Source organism: Xiphophorus couchianus, chromosome 1, assembly GCF_001444195.1.
Source record: "Xiphophorus couchianus chromosome 1, X_couchianus-1.0, whole genome shotgun sequence".
Lineage (NCBI taxonomy): Eukaryota > Metazoa > Chordata > Actinopteri > Cyprinodontiformes > Poeciliidae > Xiphophorus > Xiphophorus couchianus.
In genome coordinates, this window is record NC_040228.1 from 9,114,867 (window position 1) to 9,139,250 (window position 24,384).

General features: G+C 38.2%; 1 protein-coding gene across 1 annotated transcript in view; it reads left to right on the forward strand.

The window, feature by feature from the left end:
• The window catches only part of celsr3 (cadherin, EGF LAG seven-pass G-type receptor 3), a 137,855-nt gene that overhangs the window by 74,102 nt on the left and 39,369 nt on the right, over positions 1–24,384 (forward strand). Inside the window, exons 8-15 of the mRNA XM_028014690.1 lie at positions 5,430–5,593; positions 6,844–6,969; positions 7,834–8,003; positions 11,337–11,522; positions 13,660–13,770; positions 13,902–14,070; positions 22,830–22,971; positions 24,124–24,244. Of these exons, the coding sequence (XP_027870491.1) occupies positions 5,430–5,593; positions 6,844–6,969; positions 7,834–8,003; positions 11,337–11,522; positions 13,660–13,770; positions 13,902–14,070; positions 22,830–22,971; positions 24,124–24,244 (1,189 nt within the window). The remainder of the gene's footprint in view (positions 1–5,429; positions 5,594–6,843; positions 6,970–7,833; positions 8,004–11,336; positions 11,523–13,659; positions 13,771–13,901; positions 14,071–22,829; positions 22,972–24,123; positions 24,245–24,384) is intronic.

The window sequence follows — 24,384 nt, forward strand, 5'->3', positions numbered from 1 at the left end:
CAATTTCAATCCATTCGTCGATAGTGGGTGGGTCTGGTTTTAGCCATTTCCTTGCGATGGCTTTCTTACTGGCTGCCAGTAGTATAGCCAGAAGTTTTTTGTCTTGGTTGGTCCATGTGTCCAACTGTAGGTTGCCCAAGTACAACGTTTCACATTTGAATGAAATTTTTACATTGAATATATTTTCAATATGTTTGTGGAACTCTTCCCAATATGGTTTTATTACTTGGCAGTCTCAAAAAACATGGAAGTGGTTGGCTCCTTTAGACTCACCAAGTCTCCTGCAGGCGTCCCCGTTATTTTGATATCGTCTCTGAATGGGTGTAACAAAAAATCATGCAGTGTTTTTCCAACAAAACTTCCGCCATGTGTTTGATCCGGTCGAGACCCACTGCAGTCGACATATTTCTTCCCATCATCTTGTGAGATTATTACCTTAATTTCCTTTCCCCATTTCCTCTTTATGTATTCTGTATTCTCATGTTTAGATAGCTGTATGGCATTGTATAACTTGGATATAATTCTGCTGTCTGATCTGGGTTTAATTAGTGTTAGAAATACCTCCATGAAACTGGAATCATTTTTTCTCAACACCTCTTTAAAATTTCTATTAAAATAATGTCTCACCTGCAGGTACCTAAAAAATCCTCCTTTTCCAGTCCATGATCCTTCTGTAAGGTTTCAAAACTCTGAAATATCCCTTTGTGGACAAATGAATAATAGGTAGTTAAGCCTTTTGAGATCCATAACTTGAATCTGTTATTTCTATTTGGTGTAAAATCCGAATCATAGGCTCACCTCCTCATAATTTTAAATGCGTCTCAGAGGCATTCAAAATATGATGCAGCACTTCTTTTTTTTTTCACGTCCGCGCAAACGTTTCTTCCTTTCTGCACGACGTCTCCGTTCTGCCTTGCAGACGTCGCAGCCAGATAGGATGGGTTCTCGTCTTCTGGGAGCTTTGGGAAGTTTGGGGGGGTATTTGTCCAATACGACCGATTTCTCTTCTTGGGTCTCTTTCTTTAATGTCGCTGACAGATCTGAGGTTGGGCCAGAGGTTGGGCCGGAGGTTGGGTCGGAGGTTGGGCCGGAGGTTGGGTCGGAGGTTGGGTCAGAGGTTGGGCCGGAGGTTGGGTCGGAGGTTGGGTCGGAGGTTGGGTCGGAGGTTGGGTCGGAGGTTGGGTCGGAGGTTGGGCCGGAGGTTGGGTCGGAGGTTGGGCCGGAGGTTGGGTCGGAGGTTGGGTCGGAGGTTGGGCCGGAGGTTGGGCCGGAGGTTGGGTCGGAGGTTGGGTCGGAGGTTTTGTCTACGGACTCAACTTCTAAGGTAAAGTGAGAGGTTGAGTCTTTGGTGTCTTTGGGCTCAACCTCTGAAGTAATTTTTGCTTCACAGCAAACTTCCCCAGCCGGGGAAGTTTCTTCTTGAGTGTCGTCATCTGTAGACTCATCATGCTGCGAGTCTTCTCTATCCGGTATAGTTTGCTTCTGAGTCCCGAAACTATTGAACAGGTAGTCCGAGTAATCCACGTTCTCATCTTCATAGCTGCTACAATCAAATGTGACACCAGGAAATAGTGTGGTCACAAGTTTTCTCACACCAGTCGTTACTAAATACCCGGCGCCAAAAGATAAAGGAAAAAAGACGGCAGCTGATAAAAGTTTCTCCATATTACAATCTTAGTAAAAGAAAGCGAGGGGTTGAAGTGCTATCTGTCAAAGTGCTGTTTGTAAAATACCTGATGTTTTGAGATGGACGCATTCATAACCTCGGATGTTCTTTGATCTCTGACATAGATCTATGACATAGATCTATGTCATAGATGTCGTCATAGCTACAATGAGCTCACTGTAGTTCTGGGGGAATGTCTTGCTTCTGAACGTTGCTATGGAAACGGTCAGATCAGTTCTGCATGACTCAAACTATTAACCCTTTGCAAGTGTATATTTCAGGAGGCTGGGGATTAAAACAGGGATTTTAATAGTTAAATATTAAGTTTAGTTTGACAATAGTATATTAAAACCATTAATTTAAGTAGGTTATTTTTATCATTCTATCAGGTTTAAAATTTTGAATCATACTTGACTTAAAAATATCTTGAAAGTAAAATTAAATGTAACTTACAGACGTTTGCTGCTGCTGTTGTTGTAAAATGTGACAAGAAATTTTGCCCGCTTGGAGAAGAGCTACAAAGAAATAATTTTGGTTTAATCATTTTACACGTTAGCATAAATATAGAATAAAGAATGATCCCAAAGAAATGATGCTGCCGCTCCATATTTGATGGGTTGTAAACAACCCACTCCAACACATTTGTTCTGTATGGTGCGGAAATGTAAGTAATAGACAGAATGTAATGTCTTCCAGCTTTTTCTGTGTAATTGAGAGCTTGACACCAACAGCAGCCCACATTGCTGATAGCCGGGAAGGAGATAAATGAGTCCATTTCTATGCTCTCCTGTAAACTGGTTATGAGTCTGGTGGTTTTTTGTGTATTTTAACTATTAAAACTGGTAAACAAATGTTTATATCTGTTTTTAAAAGAATAGCAGCTTCTTTCTTATGTCTCCATCAGATGGCCAGCATTAGCAGCTTTTGGTGACATTATTATTAATAATAATTAGATTTTTTTTGAAGACGATGCAGGATTTAAAATGAACTGATGAAGATGGTCTATGTGTCAAGTCTGGCCTGGGAGGGACGTCTGTGGTTCCTTTCTGGACCTGTTAAACCTTCTACCCGATGTGATAGACTGGCTGTGCAAATGCCTTTCCATGCAATTCAGCTTGATTCTCATCTCCCTTCAGTACTCTGTCTGAGATTTCTCCCACTGACCTCAGTTTCTCCAGTAGGATTCAACCAGGCCAATCGGCGAACAGAAAGAGACGTTGTGAACGATGATATCGCTTTTCTGGGCTCCTTTAGTGTTATAATCTGCTTGTAGTTTTGTTCACTGACTCCGCAGTGAACAAAGTCTTTCAGTCTGTGTTGGCCACTTCTCCTAGCATTGAGAAATTAAAGTCGGACCAAGAAGAATGTTCAAGACATTTTATTCCTGGTAAAGATGCCATTTGGCTTGGCATTTCTATTTTGGATGGTTTGCATTTACCATTAAGCTTCATGATTGAGCTGGCACATTTTATACGTCACGGCCAAACGCTAGCAATTTGGTATTGTAATCTAATTCTTTGAAACTTGAAGTTCACACCTCTATTAGACAATCATTTCTCAGTAGCCCAGGGTCTAGACCCGGTGTATGAAGCAAAGCGTAAATCAAGGAGCTGGGTTTTTCCAGGCTAGTGGGACACAACAGATAGAAATTGATCTTAAGTATGTGTGCATAGATGCGTCTTTGTCAGTGACCCTCAGGACAACCTGTGAACAACAAAAACATTCAGCAACCATGGTAACTGCGGCCGTCAGACAGTAGAAACCGATGCCAGAGAACGCTGGTGTGGTTTGTTTTGAGTTTTAGCTGAAATTGTGATTTGTGGAATTTCTAACCGTATCAGAAAAACATTTGTTCTGCTTCTGGTGTGACGTATAAAAGAAAAAAAGACAAGCAGCACAAAGCTTACTTCAAGATATTTATTGTTGTATCACTGTCATCACTGATTTACATAAAATGTAAATTAAGTCAGAACTACAACATGGTGGAACTGTCAGTTACTACAGAGGAGGACTGAGCTGGCCTTTAGAACTACTTGTGTTTTGGACTTTGTATAGCTGCTTTTATCCAACCATTGTTACACATGGAATTAGTGTGCCAATTTAAAATTAAGCTTAATGAAAATTTCAAAATAAAAGCCTTGAATATTTTTACATCATGTAGTTGCTCTTTTTGGCTTTATTTGACTTTTTCATCCAAAGCACTGTTACACATGATATTAGTTTAGCTCTTTGAAATGAAGCATACTGGAAATTTCAAAATAAAAGCCTTTAATATTTTTACATCAGATAATTGCTCTTTTTGGCTTTATGTGACACATGGGATTAGTGTGGCAATTTAAAATTAAGCTTAACAAAAATTTCAAAATAAAAGCCTTGACAATTTTTACATCAGATCATTGCTCTTTTGAGCATTATATAACTGTTTTAACCCAACAATTGTTACACATGGGATTAGTTTGGCACTTTGAAATGAAGCTTAACAAAAATTTCAAAATAAAAGCCTTGAGAAATCTTACATTAGGTAATTGCTCTTTTGAGCAATAAATAACTGATTTAACCCAATGACTATTAGACATGGGATTAGTTTGGACCTTTGAAATTAAGCTTAACAAAAATTTCAAAATAAAAGCCTCAACATGCCCCTGAGGTTAGTGCACCGCCTGTGGCGGTGCAATAATATTATTCTGCATTATCTTTTTCTCTCAGGTCACGGAACTGCCTTGCGCATTTTAGCTGCCCATTTTAGCTTATATAAGTTATAAGCTATTTATTTGACTTATTAGCCATGTTTAGTCTACTGAATGGAGTAATACCATTATAGAAAACATCCTAGTGATGTCCCACATGCTAGTGACAGCAATCACGCTAACATTAGCATTTTTGCTAATTTTAGCTGGTACACTTACTTTATCATACTGAATGGTGCAAGTACATGTTAGTAAACATTCTTGTCAATCTCCACATGCTATTGATTACGTTGCAGCTTTCTTTAGCATTGATGCTAATTTCTAGCATCAGAACGCTGGGTCCAAACCGACGGGCACACTTTGGCAGGCCCCGGTTAAATTTCTTCAGGAATTTTCTAGTTAAAACATTCTCCACTGTCTGTTTCCTGGCATTCAGCACTTCTGGTCGTAGTTCTGAAGAGGGATGAAAGGTCTTTCTTCAGTAAAGATAAACATGTTGAATAGACAGCATTTTCTCAGAGCTGCCATCAACATCTTCATCTCGTTTTTATGTTGTCCCTCTGTCATTATTTAATTTTTTAATCTTTTATTTGTTTCTCTCTCTCTCTCTTCTCTCCAGTCCCATCCATAGGGATTCATGTTCTCTTATCTTGCTATGTTTTGATGTCCACTAACAGCTACCGTACTTCATGTTTTACTTCTTCCCGTTTCCTGCAGCTGTCCAGAGATTTGCTATAACTCATGTTTAATCTTTTGTATGTTCACCATCTGCTTTCGGTTCTGCCTCAACTTTTCCAACACATCTCCTCCTCGGTGGCCTGAACATTTCTCCAAAGAGCATCCCAGCCTTTTACATTCATCTCTCCTGAACTCTAAATCTGGTTCCTTTTAATGTTCACATTTGATGTCACCTTTAATCTGTTGAGTATGTAAATCCTTTTCTAACATATGCACCTTTGCACTTATCAGGTTCCTGTTTTTTTTTTTTTTCATTCGTCTCCCCTCACTCTTTAATTCTGCTTTTATTCCCTTTTACTCATATTTTCTCTCTTTTTAATCCTCCTCTTGTTTCTTAGGTCTCTGGATCTGACTGGCCCTTTATTTCTGGGTGGAGTACCCAATGTACCTGACAACTTTCCCTTTGGCAGCAGGGAGTTTATCGGTTGCATGAAAGACCTGCACATTGACAGCAAGGCGCTGGATCTGGCTGGATTTATCGCTAACAACGGGACACTTCCAGGTCAGCGCTACTATTGCAATATATTGCCTTAATGCATGAATCACTGTTAAAAATTTTTATAGATTCTTAGCTGTTTTTAATAAACAAATGACAGATGTAGGTTATTATAATAGTTGATTTATTGTAATCTTCTTTTGAAGAAAACAGCACATAAAATAATCCTATCTAGTTTATTTGCCTTCAGATTTGCATTCTATGACATCATCATGAATTGAAATATAGCATGACTAACAGTATTAAAGCCCAGAAGAAAATACAGAATTTAATTACATTAAAGGATAAGGCTTCATATCCCTTATTTTGTGTAGTATTAAGCATACTGTCTGACTCATAGTATTTATGCCATTCAAGATGCAAAGCACAAGAGAGCGACTTTGTCATTTGTGTCATTAAGAAAAAAAAATCATTTTGTAAATATAGAATTGTGGTTGGCTAAGTCTTTCTTTTTTGTCTTTTTAAACTTCAAAGTCAAGGAATTTCCATATATGTATAGGTATAATTTTAAAACTTTAGCACAGCACATAAACCGCTGCTCAGACACATAAATAATCACTTCGATATGACCAATATTTGGCACTATGGCTAAGGTCAGCATGTTTTGGTCTTTACCCTTGATAAAGACCAAAAGCCTTCTAATATAATCCCCACCAAAACAAGGAGGAATGGCATAGAAATGTCCTAACTGTATCAAAAGACGAAAACAAATGCGGTAAACAAGACCAATTATTAGACTCTTGAAAAACTACATGGTAGCTAGTTAAAATGTTATATATATGTTATATATACATGTATACTTATATATATTAAAATGCTTTTTCCAAAAAGAACCAAATTTAAGAACATTGAACAACAATGCTGCTGCATTGCAGTAATATTTAAGCATATTGACAAAATAAAGTCCAAAGAAAAAGTTTAACAGAACAACTAAAAGGCTAAAAAAGCTCCATCATAGCTAACTGTAGAAGGCTACAAGAATGTTTTTTTCTTAATTTCAAACACTTTTTAGCGAACACTTATTTAACAAACATATTCATCAACAAATTGATGTAATAATTTATGCATAATTGCAAAAAAACCCCAGTAACCTAATTTTCTTAATATTAATGACATCTGAAGGTTAGTTATCAAGACTTCTTTGAACAACTAAAACAAAACGTACTAATCCTTATTAATCTACCCTGCTTCGTGTGTTGCATTTCTCTGCAGGCAGTTTTTAAGGCAACCTTTTTTATTTGTGTTGTTGTTTACAGGTTGCAGTGCCAAACACCCGTTCTGCAAGTCCAACCCGTGTCAGAATGGGGGAACCTGCCGGGTGAGCTGGGAGACCTTCTCCTGTGATTGTCCTCTAGGTTATGGAGGGAAGGACTGCAGCTACAGTAAGAGCCTTCATCTGTTTTTAACCACTTAAGTATAGTAGCACATGTTGTGTTAATAATTGCGCTATCATTAATCTATAGTAATGTTAGTCTGATATAATCTTTCTGTAAAATAGTGACATAATAACGGCCCATTATTTCATGGCATCTTACCCATTATAAGTAAATCAAGTAATGGCTGTAATTACTTGGCCATGTTTAAGTTGAGGTGTGAATGCGCCGACTTTCCTTCCTCAGCTGCACATCGACTCAGGAAGGCTAAAACATTCGTCCATTGGTGTTTTCCTTTGTTCTTGCTCATTTTTTCCTGCAGAGCTATTATTTCACATTCACAGCTGAGGGCTTTCAGAAAATATAAGGATTCTGATTGTATGAGAAGAACCATATTTATCAGTAGAGTTAGGGCTGGTGAAGTTTAATCATATAGATGTAATTAAGGGAAAAAAGGACAATCAAAAACTGCTGGGTATCTAAAAGTATCTTTGAAAACTACCTAAACTTTTCCTTTGAGATATGCACTCTGGACATTTGGCGTTATTTATTGGGCTATAATTGGATAAAGATAAAAACAGGCTATAGTTGGACAATCTTTTGTTCAGGTGGATGCAAACTGGGTAATAATCAGTTATTTTTACTGACACTTCTTGATTGTGAGCTAAAACATCCAACCCTAAAGGGAAATGATTTAGTAAAGCTGTTTTTTATCACTTAAAGATGAATAAAATCTTCTTTTACCATCGCTATTATGTTTTATTACCCTACAGCACATCCATTTAATAATTCACAACATGTTCATGAAGATTATTTGATGGTGTCAAATGTAGCAGTTTATATTCCCACTTTTCATCTCAATCCCCGTTGCAGCCATGCCACACCCACATCGCTTCCTCGGGAACAGCGCCCTCTGGTGGGACCTGAAGAATGATGTAACCATCTCCACGCCCTGGTACCTGGGTTTGGTGTTCAGAACCAGAGCAAGAGAGGGGACGCTGCTGCAGGCCCAGGCTGGTCAGTACACCAGTCTGTTGTTCCAGGTGGGTACAGACGCACACATGTGCATGGTTTGTTTCTATCGACGTTTTAAAAGCCAAATTTTGCCAGAAAGTACGGCATTCCCCAAGGCTCAAGTTTAGGTCCCATTTTGTTTCTTATTTTTATTGCCTCTTGGTCAGATTTTCCATAAATTTAACGTTTCCTTTCATTGCTTTGCGGATGACGTCCAGATTTATATGCCCCTTAAACTACAAAATGGTAAAAATGAATCTTCAGCTATTGATCGATTGTTTAGCTGAAGTCAAAACTTGGATGGAACAAAACTTTCTTCACCTCAATCAAAGTAAAACTCAAATTATATTATTTGGTCAAAGTCTTCACACTACAAATTCAGATCTGATTCTTGGTTCTTTAGCTTGGTTTTGTCAGACCTCTGCTAGGAATCTTGGTTTTACTTTTGATAGCTGTTTAAAGCCAGATAAACAAGTTAGCTCTGTTGTTAAATCAAGTTTTTATCACCTGCGGATTTTAGCAAAAGATAAATCTTATTTTTGTTTTAAGGACTTTGAAGGACTTATCCATGTCTTCATTACATCTTGTTTGGATTATTGCAATTCATTATACAGAGCAGGGGTCCCCAAACTTTCTCCTGTGAGGGCCACATAACTTGTCCCTTCTCTGATGGGGGGCCGGGGTCATTTTGTAACAGAAAAAGTGTGACGATTGTAAGAGTGCTAAACATAAAAATGTATTGTTTTTCAGAAAGCACAATCAAATAACCTTTTCTGGATTCTTCAGAGAACAAAAGTCAGGAAATAACACTATTTATGAAATAAATAATAACCAAATAACACTGGGTTCTCCACATAAAAAAAAGGGTTAGGGTCAATTATATGCATGTATAAAATAGTTACTAACTAATAGTTAATAATAAATAAAGTTCATTACTAAGGAACATTTTATTGCAAAAGTCCAACTTATCAAATAAAAATGCACATATATGAAAATACTCTGGTATTGTTCAGGGGGCTGGACCAAATGTGGAGGCGGGCCGCATCTGGCCCGCGGGCCGTAGTTTGGGGACCACTGATATAGAGGCATGGATAAATCGCAGATGCACCAACTTCAAATGATCCAGAACGCAGCAGTACAGCTTCTTATAGGAACCAGGAAGCGTGACCATATAAGGCCCATACTGGCCCCTTTACACTGGCAGCCCGTCTTTTATCGAATAGATTTTAAGATTCTTTTATTAACTTATAAAGTTTTAAATGGATTAGCTCCCCCTTATCTTCGGGACCTTTTAAAATTTCAGTCTGTGTCCAGAACCCTATGATCAAATAATTAGCTATTACTGACAGTTCCTCGGACCCGACTTAAGAGGAAAGGAAATCGGGCTTTTTCTGTTGTTGCTCCTCTTCTATGGAACAATTTACCTTTCCAAATTAGATCTGCCCACAGCCTGGATCATTTTAAATCGCTTCTCAAAACTCATTTTTATTCTTTGGCATTTACTTGAAGTAGTGTTTTGATACTCTGTTTTTATTAATTGGTGTTATTGCCGTTCTTGTACAGCACTTTGGTGCAATTTTACACATGTTTTTAAAGTGATATATAAATAAATTTGACATTGACATTGAGAAACAGCACGACTAGTATGACGAGCCTCTGTTTATGTCACTTTGAGCCATTTCCATAAGCCAAACACTCACATTGACAATGAATATGTGTATTTGCCTAAGCATCACAGCAGTAGTAGGGAGTGAAGGTTGGTTGATTCCCCACTGCACACCTACTCAGCATTTTGCCTCTGTGACAACCTCCCTCAGTGGATCTTAACGCCGCACAGTCATTCCCTCTGCTTTTACACAGATCTGACCTAAACGGCCAAAAAGCTTTAAAGTTTGAGTTGTTTTTTCTTCGGTTCATGGTGCAGCTATTGCAAAATATGAGTGAATCAAGGTTGAAATATGGTTAGGCAGAAATGTGAAGTCCATGCTGAAGCCTGACATTTAAATTACACAGAAAGTGGTCGATGACTTACTTGCTGACTCAACGTTCAACTATAACTGATATTACATCAATGCTGATTCAACTATCATTAAAATTTTGACCTACACGTACATTTTAGATTGATTTATATTAAATCAATTTTGATTTATCCGACATCTAAATGGAAATCTCATGTATGTTTGTGTAATTATTAGCATGATTGTTTGATTTTGTGCCACCTTTTAAATGCCGTTCATATTGCTGGACGGACGTTAAAGCATCAAACAGTAAAAGAACAAAAATTAAAAGTTTACAATCTGGAATATTTCCAAACCACCCCAGAGCAACAACCTATGGAAAGGTTCTGGATCTTTGCAACCCTAGTCCAGACAGAATAAAAAAAGTGAATGAACCTTTTAGTAAAAACTAGGAAGAAGACGGTATCTTTATTGTTTTTAGCTAATGGCTAGCCAAGTGTGGTAAATTTATTGCGGTCTGTGAAACTGTCACACAGTTCTTTTTCTACTGAATACATAAAGTATTTCACAACATTTTGTGTAATAAACACAGAGGCTTCATCTGTGTTTATGTAGCTAAGAACTTTTAGCCAAGTCAACAGGAAGTCTTCCCCTCAGCAGGTCAAGGCTACTTAAGAACTACTTCCTTTACTTCAAAATAAGAGTCATGCATTGTCATGTGTTTTGCCCAAAATACTTCAAAAGACTTACTTAGACTTCAATAGACTCAATAGACTCACTTCATCTTAACATGGAACAAATAAAGATACAATAATGGTGCATTTTAATATTGCAAGCGATTTGTTTGCATCCCAATTAGACATCTTTACTGTACTGAACAATTGGTGTGAACATTTATGTATTGAGAACTTTTGTGAAAATAATTTCTGTGGCTAGTTAGCAATTTTTTTTGTCTTCTCTCATGAATGCTGTAAGATAAATAATATCCTAATTTCCTTGTTTGTCTCTTCAGCAGTTTGTCTTGAAGCTATTTTAGACTAAATTCTGCCAGAGGCCCCATGATGCTGGAGGCGGTTAAATGTGTTAACTGCAGTTGAACAGAAAGTGATAACACTTCACTGTCAGACTTATGCAATGGTGATCTATTTAGTGTTTAATTCTAGATTATATACTTCTGTGAAATGTGCTCTAATGAGAGGTTTTTCCTTGTAAAGCCAAAAAACAAATTCTTAAATTTTCTGAATCTTGGCAGGAGTGTCATTAGATTTCATGCTCTTGTTTTCACACACAACCACGCTCACAAGATCAGACGCTACATTCACATGGGATCCGTTTCTTTTTTTTTTTCCCTCACCCGTTCTTGTGATTTACTATTCTGTTTTACCGTTCTCTCTTACCTCCTAGGTGGTAAACGGTCAACTGGTGTTCTCAGTAACCCGCGGCGCCACCAGACCTGTGCGCTTGCGATTGGATCAGGTCCAAGTGGCAGATGGCCGGTGGCACGACCTCCAGCTGGAACTGCGAGACGTCCGCAGCGGCCGAGAGACACGCTACGTCGCCACGCTGCGGCTCGACTTTGGACTCTATCAGGTAAATCATCAATATAGACACCTCTAATTGAATGGCATCAAGATGGAGACCAGCAATATTTTTGAACGTTTGTTTTTTACATACTATGATTTTTTATCCGTGGCTTTTTAAAATAAATAAAAAATATTCAGTAGTGTTTCAAAATCCGTGGTTCAACCGTTATTAATTTTTGTCATTCTGCCCTGCTGGGGTATAAATCATAGTTAAATAGAAATGTTTGCAGCATGCACAGATTTTCTACATCCCTGCACAGAATCAGAGTCCCCAAGATGTGGGACACTAATCCCAGTTTGCCTAATCTCTGCTGGATTACTGTGTCAGATTATGATGGATGATGTCTATTTGATGTGTGTGTCTGCATGGGTTTGTGTGAAGCGTGGGGCAGCCCATAAGTACAGAGAGAAGCAGATACGCTTCATCATTTTTGGCTTGTCTGAAGTCGAATAAACACTTGTTTCATGTTGCTGGGACTCAGAAATGATCCTTGGTTACATAATGCCTTTCATCTTTGCTGTTATTTCGGATGTTCCTCAAAGTGCATGAAAAAAACACGCAGGTTAGACGTCGCAGAAAGCATTTGTAGATTTGAAACATTTCCGGAGAAAATTAAACGCTGAATATTTCTGAAGGGCTGTTGCATTCTTGCAGGGATTACAAGATGCATGCGAGCATCTTCCCTTGCTGCTGAAACAGTAATGAATGGAGCTCATTGATTTAATGTTCATTCTTCCTGAGAGTTACTCACCTCGTCAGCTTTGCCTCCAGGTTGTAATCTGAGTACTGACCTCTCTTCAGTATCTTACTGAAATTTGTAAAAAGAGAGTCGGTCATGTTTTCAGAGGAAGATTATTGTCCCTTTTTGCAAAAGGTATTGCTACGCTGAATTGTTATACATTTTTTTGCAGTTAGAACTTTAAACTTTGATATGTTTGATTTAAATTGTACATGATAGACTATTTTTAATAGTGTGCCAGAAATGTGAATTGTGCATTTGGTTTTCATCTTCTTTACTCTGATACCCCTAAATGAACTACAGTTCATCTAATTGTCTCAAAGGGGCCGTGTCTTGTAATATCAACATTTTTTGAGCTGTACATCATGTTCTAATGTAATTCCCTCATCAAAAAGATACCTGGAGTGCAACCCTGTTTGTTTCATACATATCTAAGAAATTCTTTAATCTCTCACACATCACACGTCTCTTGTGATGACTTCCTGAAGGCAGGGTTTCAGAAAGAGCAGGAGTTTTTAAGAAGACAGAGGCCCAATTTCAAGGTGCTTAACAGGAAGTAAAATTTCTTTTAAGTCATACTTGACATATATAGCATTTTTATAACAACTCAAAGTAGTATAGTTACTTGATTGTGCTATAAAGTGGCACTATGTACCTGGAAAACACATAATACTGCCCCTTTAAGAAGTTACTCAAGTAGCAAATAAATCCACCTTTGTTTAATTTAATTTCCGTATAAATACAGACAGCTGCTGTGTTAAAGCTTCACATTGTTCAGTGAAGCAGTCAAGAGGCCCATGGTAAATCTGGAGGAACTACAGAAATCCAAAGGTCAGATGCCAGACACTGTTAACAGGATGAATATTAGTCAAACGCTCCACTAATCTGGTCTTTATGGAAGAACGGCAACCAGCCGAAACATTAAGCCAGAGCCACAATAAGATGGTTTAGATCAAAGACTGTTCACAGGCACTCTTAATCCCGTCTGACATATACTATGTTGCAAAGCAGAATGGGGAAAAAAATGTCTCCTTATGTGCAGAGCTTGTGAAGATGTACCCCAATGGACTTAAAGCTTTAGCTACTGAAGGTTTTATGAAGTGACAGAGTCGGACTTAATATAAATTGAGGCTTTTGCGATTTTAATCTGTGAAAAAATTTCATACTGTGTGTAAACTTTCCTCCGCTTTATAATTATGCACTACTTTTAAAAAATGATTGTGGTTCTAGTGTGAAAAAAGTTAAATAGTCAAAGTGATATGAACATTTAAATCTTTAAATTTTTACTTTGAGACTTATGCAGATTATTAGATTTTTTTGGACATTTTTATATAATTAACAAAGGCAGCAACGGTCTTATCAAACTAACCCTTTCAGCTCTGTGTCTTTGCTTCCCCCTGTTAGGGAACAGTGATTGTGGGAAATGACATTCATGGCTTGAAAGTGAAACACCTGCATGTCGGAGGAGTGCTGGGCTCTGGCGAGGTCCAGAACGGGATAAAAGGATGCATACAGGTGAAGATTAATGCACTGAATTTTTAATGTTGTGGTGGATGGGTAGATGGAAGCTTTCAATGTCAGAGGAAATCAGTCATTTCTCAGCTATTTCTTACCTCACTTCGACACGATCCTCGCTTCACCTGCAGGGAGTTCGTCTGGGCGTGAGGCCAGATGCCCCCGCCCTCCCGCGCCCATCCAGAGTTGTCAAGGTGGAGACTGGCTGTAATGTCGGAAACCCCTGTGTCTCGTCTCCTTGTCCAGCTCACAGCCGCTGCACCGACGTCTGGGAGCGCCACACCTGTATCTGTGAACCAGGTCAGGACACACACAGTTGGAAATAGTTTTCTGCGTGAAGTTTTGCTTTAAGTGGCTGTACGTATTAGTCTGCTGATGACAATGTGATAATATTGAAACATTTGCTCTTTGGCGGGTGTAGGCTCAATGAGCTCTAACTAAACCATCTGCTTAATTTCATTTGTTAATATGAAGAATATTATTATTGCATTGCTTTGACTTCTGCTTGCTAAGTTTTGATTCAAGATTTTACTGGTCAAGCGTAAGTGTAAACTAACACTGATATTTTTAATAAGATATCTAAATATCTTATTAAAGATATTCAATATCTTTAAATATGAGGAAATATTAATATTTAATTCCACCTCCTTTGTTGTGATAAAGGCTCATAATTTACAAGGTTTGGATTTGATTGAAATAAAGGTTTCCAGTAGTTGATCATAATCTTTAAGCATTACCCGTTATGTTTAAAGATTATGATTTAGCCAGATTTTTTTTCTCATCAACTTATTTTATTATCGTTCTTGTACAGCACTTTGGTGCAGTTTTACACCTGTTTTTAAAGTGCTATTTTAATAAATTTGACATCATCATTGAGATTATAAGGTTTTCTATTTACTGAATTTTAGTGCTGAGGTAACATAGCATCACAAAAAGAACATCAAATGATCTTTAAGAGGCTAACTTACTGAAACCTACAGAAACTGTTTTCTTTCCTTACAGTCCTTCTCACTTTCTGCAGGAAAGTTGAAATATAGTTTCTCCTTTTGTCAAAGTGACTTTTGTCTTGTTGCCCTTTTCTGATTTATAAAGTTCAACAAATCTTTCCTAACTTGCATTGCATATTCATTCTGGTTTCTTTTTTAAGAAGTATCATCAAGAAATAGGACATCATATCATTTTTATCCTGTGATACACTAAAATAAATATGAAGTTCAAAAATGCATTTTATACTAGCAGGAGTTATGAGAGTTGCTGATTATTGCACCAAGGATTTTGCAATTAGTTCTTAACAGGAGATTTGGTTCCTCACTGAATAAAAGTATTTCAATTAAAGTTTGACATTTCCCAACCTTTTTGGTGTGAGACTATTTAATGGCTGGAAGTGCAGCCTTTTAAATGGTATCTTTGCCTTAGCTAATAAATGTGAATGGGTGCTGCATGATGATGCATTCAGGTAAATGTCTCTCCTTCAGGACACATTTATCTGAAGGCATATCAATGTGTCCTTTTTATTGAATTAAAAAAAAAGTTACGTAGACTTTCTGAAATGGAAGGAGAAATTAGATTATTGCATGCCCATCTCTCTGTAGGTGTCTGCCAGCACTCTGACTGGGTTAAACTGATATTTAGGTAAACATAATGAGCTCTCACTTGAAGCCAGAAATAGAGGTTGAGGCCAGGCTAACTTCCAAGTCCCTTTGGTTAGGTGAAATATAATGAGGGGAATTACCACACTGGAGAAAAATATGATTAGAAGAAGAAATAGAGGAGGGAAAATTGAAAATATAGTATTTGTAGAGAGATGGAGAGAAACAATAGGAAGGATTAAAAATGCAGAGGAGGAACAAAGACGCCCAAATATTTTAATGATTAATGAGTTGGGGAAAAAAAGCACATGGCAGAAATGGTGCAAAAATGAAAGTTTTGAGGCAACGCAAGGGCACATAAAATCACATCAAATAGCCTGAAAACTCTTGTGACACATTTGGGAATAGATGCATTAAAAGCTCACACAAAAGTGCAGAAAAATTAAGATGACAGCTGCACACCGAACAGGAAAAATAAAAGGCAAATGTGAAAGCTGAAGACAGAAGATGAACAGACATCTGGTAATAATGCAGAGATTTATTAACGACAGCTGCAGTTCAGTACTGCAGGTATTGATTAAACATGCAAGACCAACTGAGCAGAGATGATTAAGGCATGTTATTCATACTTATGATTAAAGGAGAACGGGGAACCAAAGGTCTGATGGGATATTAATGAAAAAAGGAAAAGGAGAACAGGAAGAAAAGATGACTCCATTATTCAGTCAGAAAGCTGATTCTCTTTTTAGTTGCCTTTCTTCATATTCTCATTATTTGTCTTCCTAAGTTATCTTAAAACTACTATTTTTATTTAAATGAAAAGAAAAAGAAGTAGAGTTAACCAACCAAAATGTTCAGCTGCCACTTATAAAAGAAACAGTCAGAGCTACACATAAACCTTGTGCTGGCAACATTTTCATTGATTCCAATTGTAAACGTATTGAATGAGCCATTTATGACATTGAATCATGTCTTTATTAGTTAAAATCAAACGTTTTCCCGTCCAGTTTTGAATAAAATCGACATTTTTTTTCCCCCTCCAGCTGGAGCTCTAAGCAGCTAAGCTAACATGTTGCTGATCTGCAATGGTCTGCTTTCAGTCACTACACAGAGCTAGTGAGCATAGATGAGGATAGGAACGTCTTTTGACTTTCTCTTTACTGTGACACACCGGTGCAGCTCTTGCATCACTGCAGACGCTGCATCAATTCACTTATCAATCTATCAGTCTTCCCCCATCATTTGTGAAAAAGACCCTGAGCAGCCTCTATCTGGGGCAGAACCGAGAGAAGGCACTCCACCTTGTCCGGTTCAAGACCATTGTTTTAGATTTGAAGGCGGTTAGGAGCTGGCATGCTTACATTGGTGGTTTGAGTCTCACCAATGTAAGTCTAAAACATTTCAAACAGAATTTGGTTTTGAATTTCAAATGTCATTTTCTGCGTATATTCTATTGCAAAGAAATGCGACTGGGCTACTACAAACTTTTGGAGCCCAGATCAAACAAAACCCACTGTCAGTAACTTCCTGTTGGTAGATATTATTTAAGAAAATATTCTGCTGCGACTGAAGGCCCATCCTCAACAGCTCTAGCAAAAGCTGCTGCTGCTACAGCGGCACCTAAGTTTAGTGGATGGAGAGGAAACTTAAAACAAAGTTAGCAATAGAGGAGAAGTTGATCAAAAGAAAGTAAAAGATGAAAGTAAAAGAGGATGGTGTGAAGGAAAAATGAATGTGCTCTGAATAGGAGTGTAATTGTAGTAGAGCCCCGGGTCTGGGAGCGCGGGGAGGAAGCAGAGAGGCGCTGTATCCCTGTAACATCCTCTGCTAGCCTGCAAGCAAATGCTAACACCGTGACTCATTAAGATGGGAGCGCACACGGATGTTCCCACACCTAGATGGGATTACAGATACATGAACACACACACAGATCTGCAAGCTTGATGTGCGCACACCTATTTGCTGTAATCTCGCTCAGGGTGTCGTTCTCATTATCATTATGTTTCATCAGCACAATAAGAATTAAAATTTAAAAGTGTTATACGATGAATGTTGCTTAGAGACAAATCAAACTTTAATAAGTGTAGATGGGGGGAGAGAGAAGAGGTGCTGTGTGAATAATTCCCTTTCATTTAGGTGTGTGTGTGTTTTTAGCATTGTAATAAGTTTCACACTGCTGACAGTTATTCAGGTTTGAGCGATACAGCCTCCTACGTGGAGAACAGATGCCTTCTGTGTAACGCACTCTCACACTGAGACGAGGCTCTACGTGATAAAGCACGAAGATGTGAGCTTTTCCAGCTCCTCGCTTTGTGTGTCTGGAAGTATATTCACACTGCCGTTTGCTTACCTGGCACGACAGCGTCAGACAGTTGCCACTGGCTAATTTTCTGCTGTAACAAAATTCGGCCTAAAATGATAAATTACAGCCATGTAATTCACTGAATTGAGTTCCCAGAGTTGGTTAAAAACCAACCCAATTACAATCTCTTGAGTCCTTCTGTGGAGGAAAGAGTCATTTAGTGGAAGTGGGACTATTTGTTATGATATCGGTGATTGAAAACAACAAAAAAACAAAACATATATGCATATTTGTACCTGAGGATATGTTTTTCTTCCTGGGAAGAACTGAATGAAGGTTATTTTTTTTGTGTGTGGTGTGCAGCTGCAGTTTGTTTGGCTCCATCCCTCAGGGAGAAAATGGGACGGAGAAATGATTTATGAGTTTCAAGCTACATTTTCTATGTTGGAACCTGCAGGAGGTGCTGGATCTCCTCAAGCTGCTGAATCAGGATAACGTTGTTCTCTGTGACAAACGACTCCACACCTGAGAATGGCATTTATTGACCAGGATTGATTATGATGATTAGAAATTTATCAGCTGGCAATTGTTATCCAGTTATATATGAATTATGCTTTTATAAAACTTGAAGCAGTTTTGTGTCGTTTAAGATTGGATCTTACATCTTATCAGTTTGTTTACTGTAGACACACAATTTGCTTGCATTTTTTTCTTGAATCATTTAAAATTTCCAAAGATAAAATCATTTGATGAAGATGGAAAGAAGTAAAATAGTATTTCAAAACCAACAAGGTAATTTACAGTAAGCTGTCAATTCAAGCCCTCAACACACAGTTATGAGGCATCTCTCCAGCCCTGTGTCAAGACTTTGGTGGATTTTTTCCTTATTTTCCAAAGTGGGATTAAACCCAAAGTGAAAGCATAACTCCTCCTTCATAAAGGCGGAGAGGTTAAGTGGAAGGAGCCAAGAGACACCAAAGGTCCTGGCCAAGTGTTGGGCTGAGCGGAGCATCAGGACGAGGGTAAGCAACGTTGCCAACTTAGCGACTTTGTCGCTATATCTATCGACTTTTCAACAACAAACTTAGCAATTTTTTTCTGTGTTGATGGAAACCTCAGTGACAACATGTGAAAGCACCAATCACTCTGCAGTAACTGTGCTGAGTGAGCAGCTAGTGCTGCTGTGAACTTGCTTTAGGACAACTTCAGACCAACACAGAAGCTTTATGAACCGGTCAAACCCTGGACTGGATTAACAGGCACTGACTGCAGAGTTTGTACTTCACACGGTTTGTACTTCATGAAACCTCTACCACATTTGTGTGAACCAAAAAATTGGGGTAATGTTCCCAAGTCTAAAGTCTTCTCACGTCTTGTTCCCTTGAGCCTATTTCACGTGTGGTCTCGTCTTGTGAGCTAGATGTGTTTTAAGATTAGAGAGTTTGATTCAAGCAGTAAAATCAGTGTGACATTCAAAATCTTTGTTGAGTCAAAGATGCTGCTGGAAACACATGAGAAGAAAGGCTGGTTCAGTGAACAGATGGCCTATTGATCTATCCTGATTAAAGTCTTTTGGGGAAAGTCAACCTGCTGTTGTGGTACAACAAAGTCAGATGAGAAACGGTGAGTCACAGCGGATGCAAGCAAAGCTCAGTGGGCATAACTTTTGAAACAAACTTATGGACCTTGACTTGGGAAGTCAGTCAGAAACATATTTAACTTCAAGTGATGTATGCCTCATTGTTTTTGCAGACTCTAACCTCTTCCTATCTATGTCTATATTCTCTATTGTCTACTGACAAGGCCAGTGTCATTATGAGAATCTGAAAACGGCCAAGGCCGCCGGTTCCTCCCTTAGCCGGTTTCCATGGTGAGAGTGTGAATATGTATACGTTTGACACAATAACTGAATGTGTACATGATGAGCCCACAGGAAGAGATGAAAAGGAAAAAAGAAAGATGATGACTTTAATTATCGTTTCTTAAGCCGTTATTTTGCTTGAACTCCTAAAAAATCCAGAAGTGAATACTAAAAATATAAACGCCTCCGTTGTTTTCTTTGCATAACTCACAACCTTTAGACAGGAGAACTAAAACGAAATATCATACACACCGTATTAGAAAATCAATGCCACTCGGTTTCTCTTTTTTTAATGTATATATGTAATTTTTTTTTAAAATTTCATGAAGAATGAAGGTCGGAGATAATAAGCAGAAGTCGCTGAAAAGCTGTGTGGGTCTGCAGCTGCAGTCCAAGGCCAAAGGCTTAATGGAGACTCTCTGCTGCAGTTTCTACAGACAAACACACAAAAGCCCACCTCACACGTCATTGTCGGCTCCAGAGGGAGGGGAGAAGCGCTCGGTGAGCTGCGCACATCAGTCAGTGCCTCTTCAATCCATAACAAAAATCCCTCAGTTCATTGCTGTGAAATTAAAAAGGGAGCCTGGAGGCTGTGGCTGTTTGCTTTAAGCAGGTGAAAGCAGAGATTTTCATTGATTAAGACAATGCTTTGGCTACAGTGTGATATTTTCTTTGCAAAAGTTGCATCACTTTGTAACCCGATATGTACATACATGCATTTGGATTCTCTCACATTGTGTATGAACAGAACAAAGAGCTCAACTGTGCAGCTTTCTTCTCTTTGTACATGTATATTTTCCTTGTTTCCTTGGATGTTAACATTTATATTATATTCTTCAACAGTCAAGTGAAGAGCCGGCCCAAACTGAGCTTATGCGTAGCGGCTCCAAACCATCAAAGGGCCTTATGTAAATGCATAAATTTTAACACATACCATAGATCTAAGATTAGTATTTCTTTTCTCAACAAAGGAAATAATTAGTTAGATGTTCCAGCATAAATAAATGAAAATATAAATTTTTTTAATCTAAACTTAAGTTTTAAAGTAATTGGCAAGTCTACTTTGCAAAAGTGTGAGGAATAACTTCCACTTGATGGTTGTGTTAGCATGGTTACAATCTGATGGTGTGAGTTTAATATTTTCTTTTGGTTTAAGCTCAGTTTGTTCACAAATACATCTCAGCAATACCACATAATAATCCATCACTTCTTTTAAAACCAGCCAATTATACTTGGTGTCCCACATTCCTCCACATCTGAAGCGGAAACGTTCTCAACAGGAAAAGGGGCCCTGTAGCAAAATATGCTTGTTATAGCAGGTCAACAAATAAGTCATGCTTTAAGATTTTCCTAAAAGTCTTTATAAGCATGTAAACACAGAGCGTAATGCAATGATATGAATTGTTTTTGCTCTGGAATCAGCAGAAAATGAAATGCTTTATCCTAAGGATAAGTAAAATCCCTGAGATATTTTATTCTAAACATCTGTTTTCCATTTAGGGAAAATTATTCAAATTGTCTTTTTATTCACTGTTTCCATCTCAGTCAATATACTAGGAACTTTTATTCACCTCCCGAAATTAAAGGTGTTTTACCGTTTATTCCCTCAAAGTTGATTTATTGCTTCTGTAAATAACCACTCCTTAAAGACTAAATTGCCCAATTATGTTGTTTTCATATTAAAATAAGCCCTTGGTGAGAAGCTGATTGCATTTGTTCTGAACACACCCCGAAGTGTTCATGGAGCTCTCCGTTTTAGTCATTAGATTAAAAAGGGGTTTCTTGTGTGGGCCTCTGAGAGGCTGCTGTGTGTTTTGTGTGGACTGTCTGTGGATCGCACTGAAGTGAGTGACGGCTTCATTCATCACCACACACAGGTGCAACTCTGAAGGGAGCGCAGTTGGTGTGTTGCAGAAGTGTTTTCAACTACCTCGGAGTGTTTTAAAGTATATATGCCGCTTTTGCCACTGGAGATCTGGGGTCTCTTACCAAAGAGAGAAGTTTGTGTTGCTTAGATAAATTCATGTTTATTAATTATTCCTTCCCACTGGTTTTTGTCTCAAGCTCACTGCTTTACTATGTGAACTTGTAGTTGGGGTCATTTTAAAAATGAATGATTTAATAAGTGAAATAACCCAATAAAATAAAGATGTTTTTTAGGTAATATTTAGTCAATGTTATTTTTTTTAACAAATTGAATATTTAACGTCTCTGATTAACTGAAAGTGTTTTTAATTTAAGTTTGATAGTTAGGATGTCGAAACTATTTCTTCCTCCTGATTTCAAAAGCTTGCACAGTAATTCTTCTATTGTTGTAAATTATAATTTTCTCAGTTGCTTCTCAAGAGTGAACAATGTGGACCGTTTTGGTCTTGCTTACTCAGCGTTCTTTGGACCAGAGCTCAACAAGACGAGGCAGTGTTTCATTTCTGTACTCACCAGCTCTGGAACAAACTGCCTTCTAACTTGAGATGTACAGAAACGGTTTGTACCTTCAAATCCAGACTGTTTACTGCAGCTTTTGATCACAAATTATCAGACTAATGAATAAATATCAAAGGATATCTTTGATATCTGCATTGCAACTTATATTTCTTTTAAGAATTGCTTTCATGCTTATGCTTTGTTATTTCTATTTCTCTTTCCTTTCATCTCCTGCAAAGCCCTGTGGATTGTCCTGTGTATGAACGGTGTTATATAGAACTGTCTAATGTTGTGTGAGTGAAAGTAAGTGAGTAAAACTACTTTTTTGTGCAGGGATAATTTTTAATGAAATCTAAGCTGATCATAAAGACACAATAAAAAAGAAAAATGTTTATTTATGTCTCGCCTTGACAAAAACAATCAGCCCTCGATTGCTTCGTGCAAGCTCAGATCATTAGCAGTCTGGAAGTAGAGAGAGCAACTCCGACTGGACCGACGTTTTAAAAGACAGATCTGAAAACCTGTAAAATATGAATGAAAAGTTTGCAACACTGTGCTGAAAGTCTCATTGTTGCAGCTGTTTGAATACACCTGTAGACGTGTTTGAACAAGTCTCTGTGTCTCATTCCGTCATGAAACATTTTTTTTTTTCTGCAAGAACGTCTCACATCTTCTGCACTTCTTCTGACTAATAATTACTAACGTGATTTCTTCGCTCCGTCGCATCTTCGACACTAAAAAGTGTTGTCGTCAAGCGTTGAAATATATTCACTGATCTGTAAAATATGAATATTTTGTTTTTATTCAAATAACTTGTAATTGCACCCGTTTACTTCACAAAGCTGTATATTTTGCTTAAGAACGGTTTCCCTCTGCTTCACAGGGTACTACGGGAAGAGCTGCACCGACGCCTGCCACCTGAACCCATGTGAAAACGAGGCTCAGTGCCACCGGAAGCCGAGTTCTTCCCATGGATACATTTGCGACTGTGGAGATAATCACTACGGGCAGTACTGCCAGCACAGGTACACACACACACACACACCCCGACACGCAAACAAGCTTAATTGTTTCAGCAAGTGAACCCCAATTTACCTGTGAGATGTCAACACCGTCTGAAGTACTTTGAAGTCTAAAACCATTTAAGCTCGGTGAGCGTCGGTGTGTCTTGTTAGCTCCCTCTCTGACTTGTTGCCCCACATCTCCAACACTGCTTGTAATTCACTGCGGGACAAGTTCAGGCAGGAGTCAGAAGATACTCTCGCACGTTAAAGTTTCACGTGTGCGCTCAATTTTATTCACAGCGAGAGTGACTCTGACCTGACACCAAGCACTCTGCCTCTCCGAGAAATCCACTCAGCTTCAGCTTTTCCCCATGATCTGCTCTTTGTTTGAGTTCAGGTGTTTGTTTCAACCGTTCGCAGTTCAACTAATGTGTGTGTTTTCCTTTAAGATGCTCCTTGACAGATACTAATAAAATAAACACTTCATATAGTCAGTGTTCATAAATATATGCATATACTGCCACTTTCAAAGCCCCGTTAATTGCATCAACTATAAAGTGGAGAGAACAAGAAATGTAAAAAAAAAAAAAAAATCAGAAATGCAGCTTGAAGATTTTCTGATCTTATATTTCTTTTTATGTTATGCAAATGCTCTAAACCTGACATAATAAATAACATTAAATAAGTTGACAGGTGTATCAAATTTCTCCCCGAGGGAAGGCTTGTAATTTGTACGAATGTTTTGATTGTGAGGAAAGTCTTTTCTTCTTCGCCTCTGTTCTCCCATCAAGGATTATCGTCAAACAAAGCCGTTTGTCTTTTATAAAGCAAATATGCACTAATGGATGAATCAATAAATGCATTCTTCCCAGATCAATTACATCTTGTGTTTGTTATATTGAAGGAATTCACAGTAACTTCCTTCCAGATGCAATAAAGAGATGCAGACAACCAATGAAAATCTGTTTTTCAATGACTTTTCAAACTTTATACGTGCTGTTTGATTGTAAAGCCTTGAGATTTATTTGTAAGGAGCAGAGACTCAGCTGCGACTTTAAAGTCCCCTCTTTTCAAGTCATTTCAGAATAAAAAAATTGCCAGACTTGCACTACTACTGATACACATTGTTGTTCTGCTTCATTCGTCTGCTTTGTCTGTGTTTTCAACACGTAGGATTGACCACCAGTGCCCCAGGGGCTGGTGGGGATCTCCCACCTGTGGACCATGTCACTGTGATATGAACAAAGGTTTTGACCCCGACTGTAACAAGACGAGTGGACACTGTCACTGCAAGGTAATCAACGCAAACGCAACAGCTTGGTTTCACAGTGTAAAGTGGGCAACCTGTGCATCTACAAAAACAAAAGTATCAAAAATTGAGTGGAAAAGTGTGTGTATTGATTACAGAAACACGAGAGGACGGTCGAAGGAAAC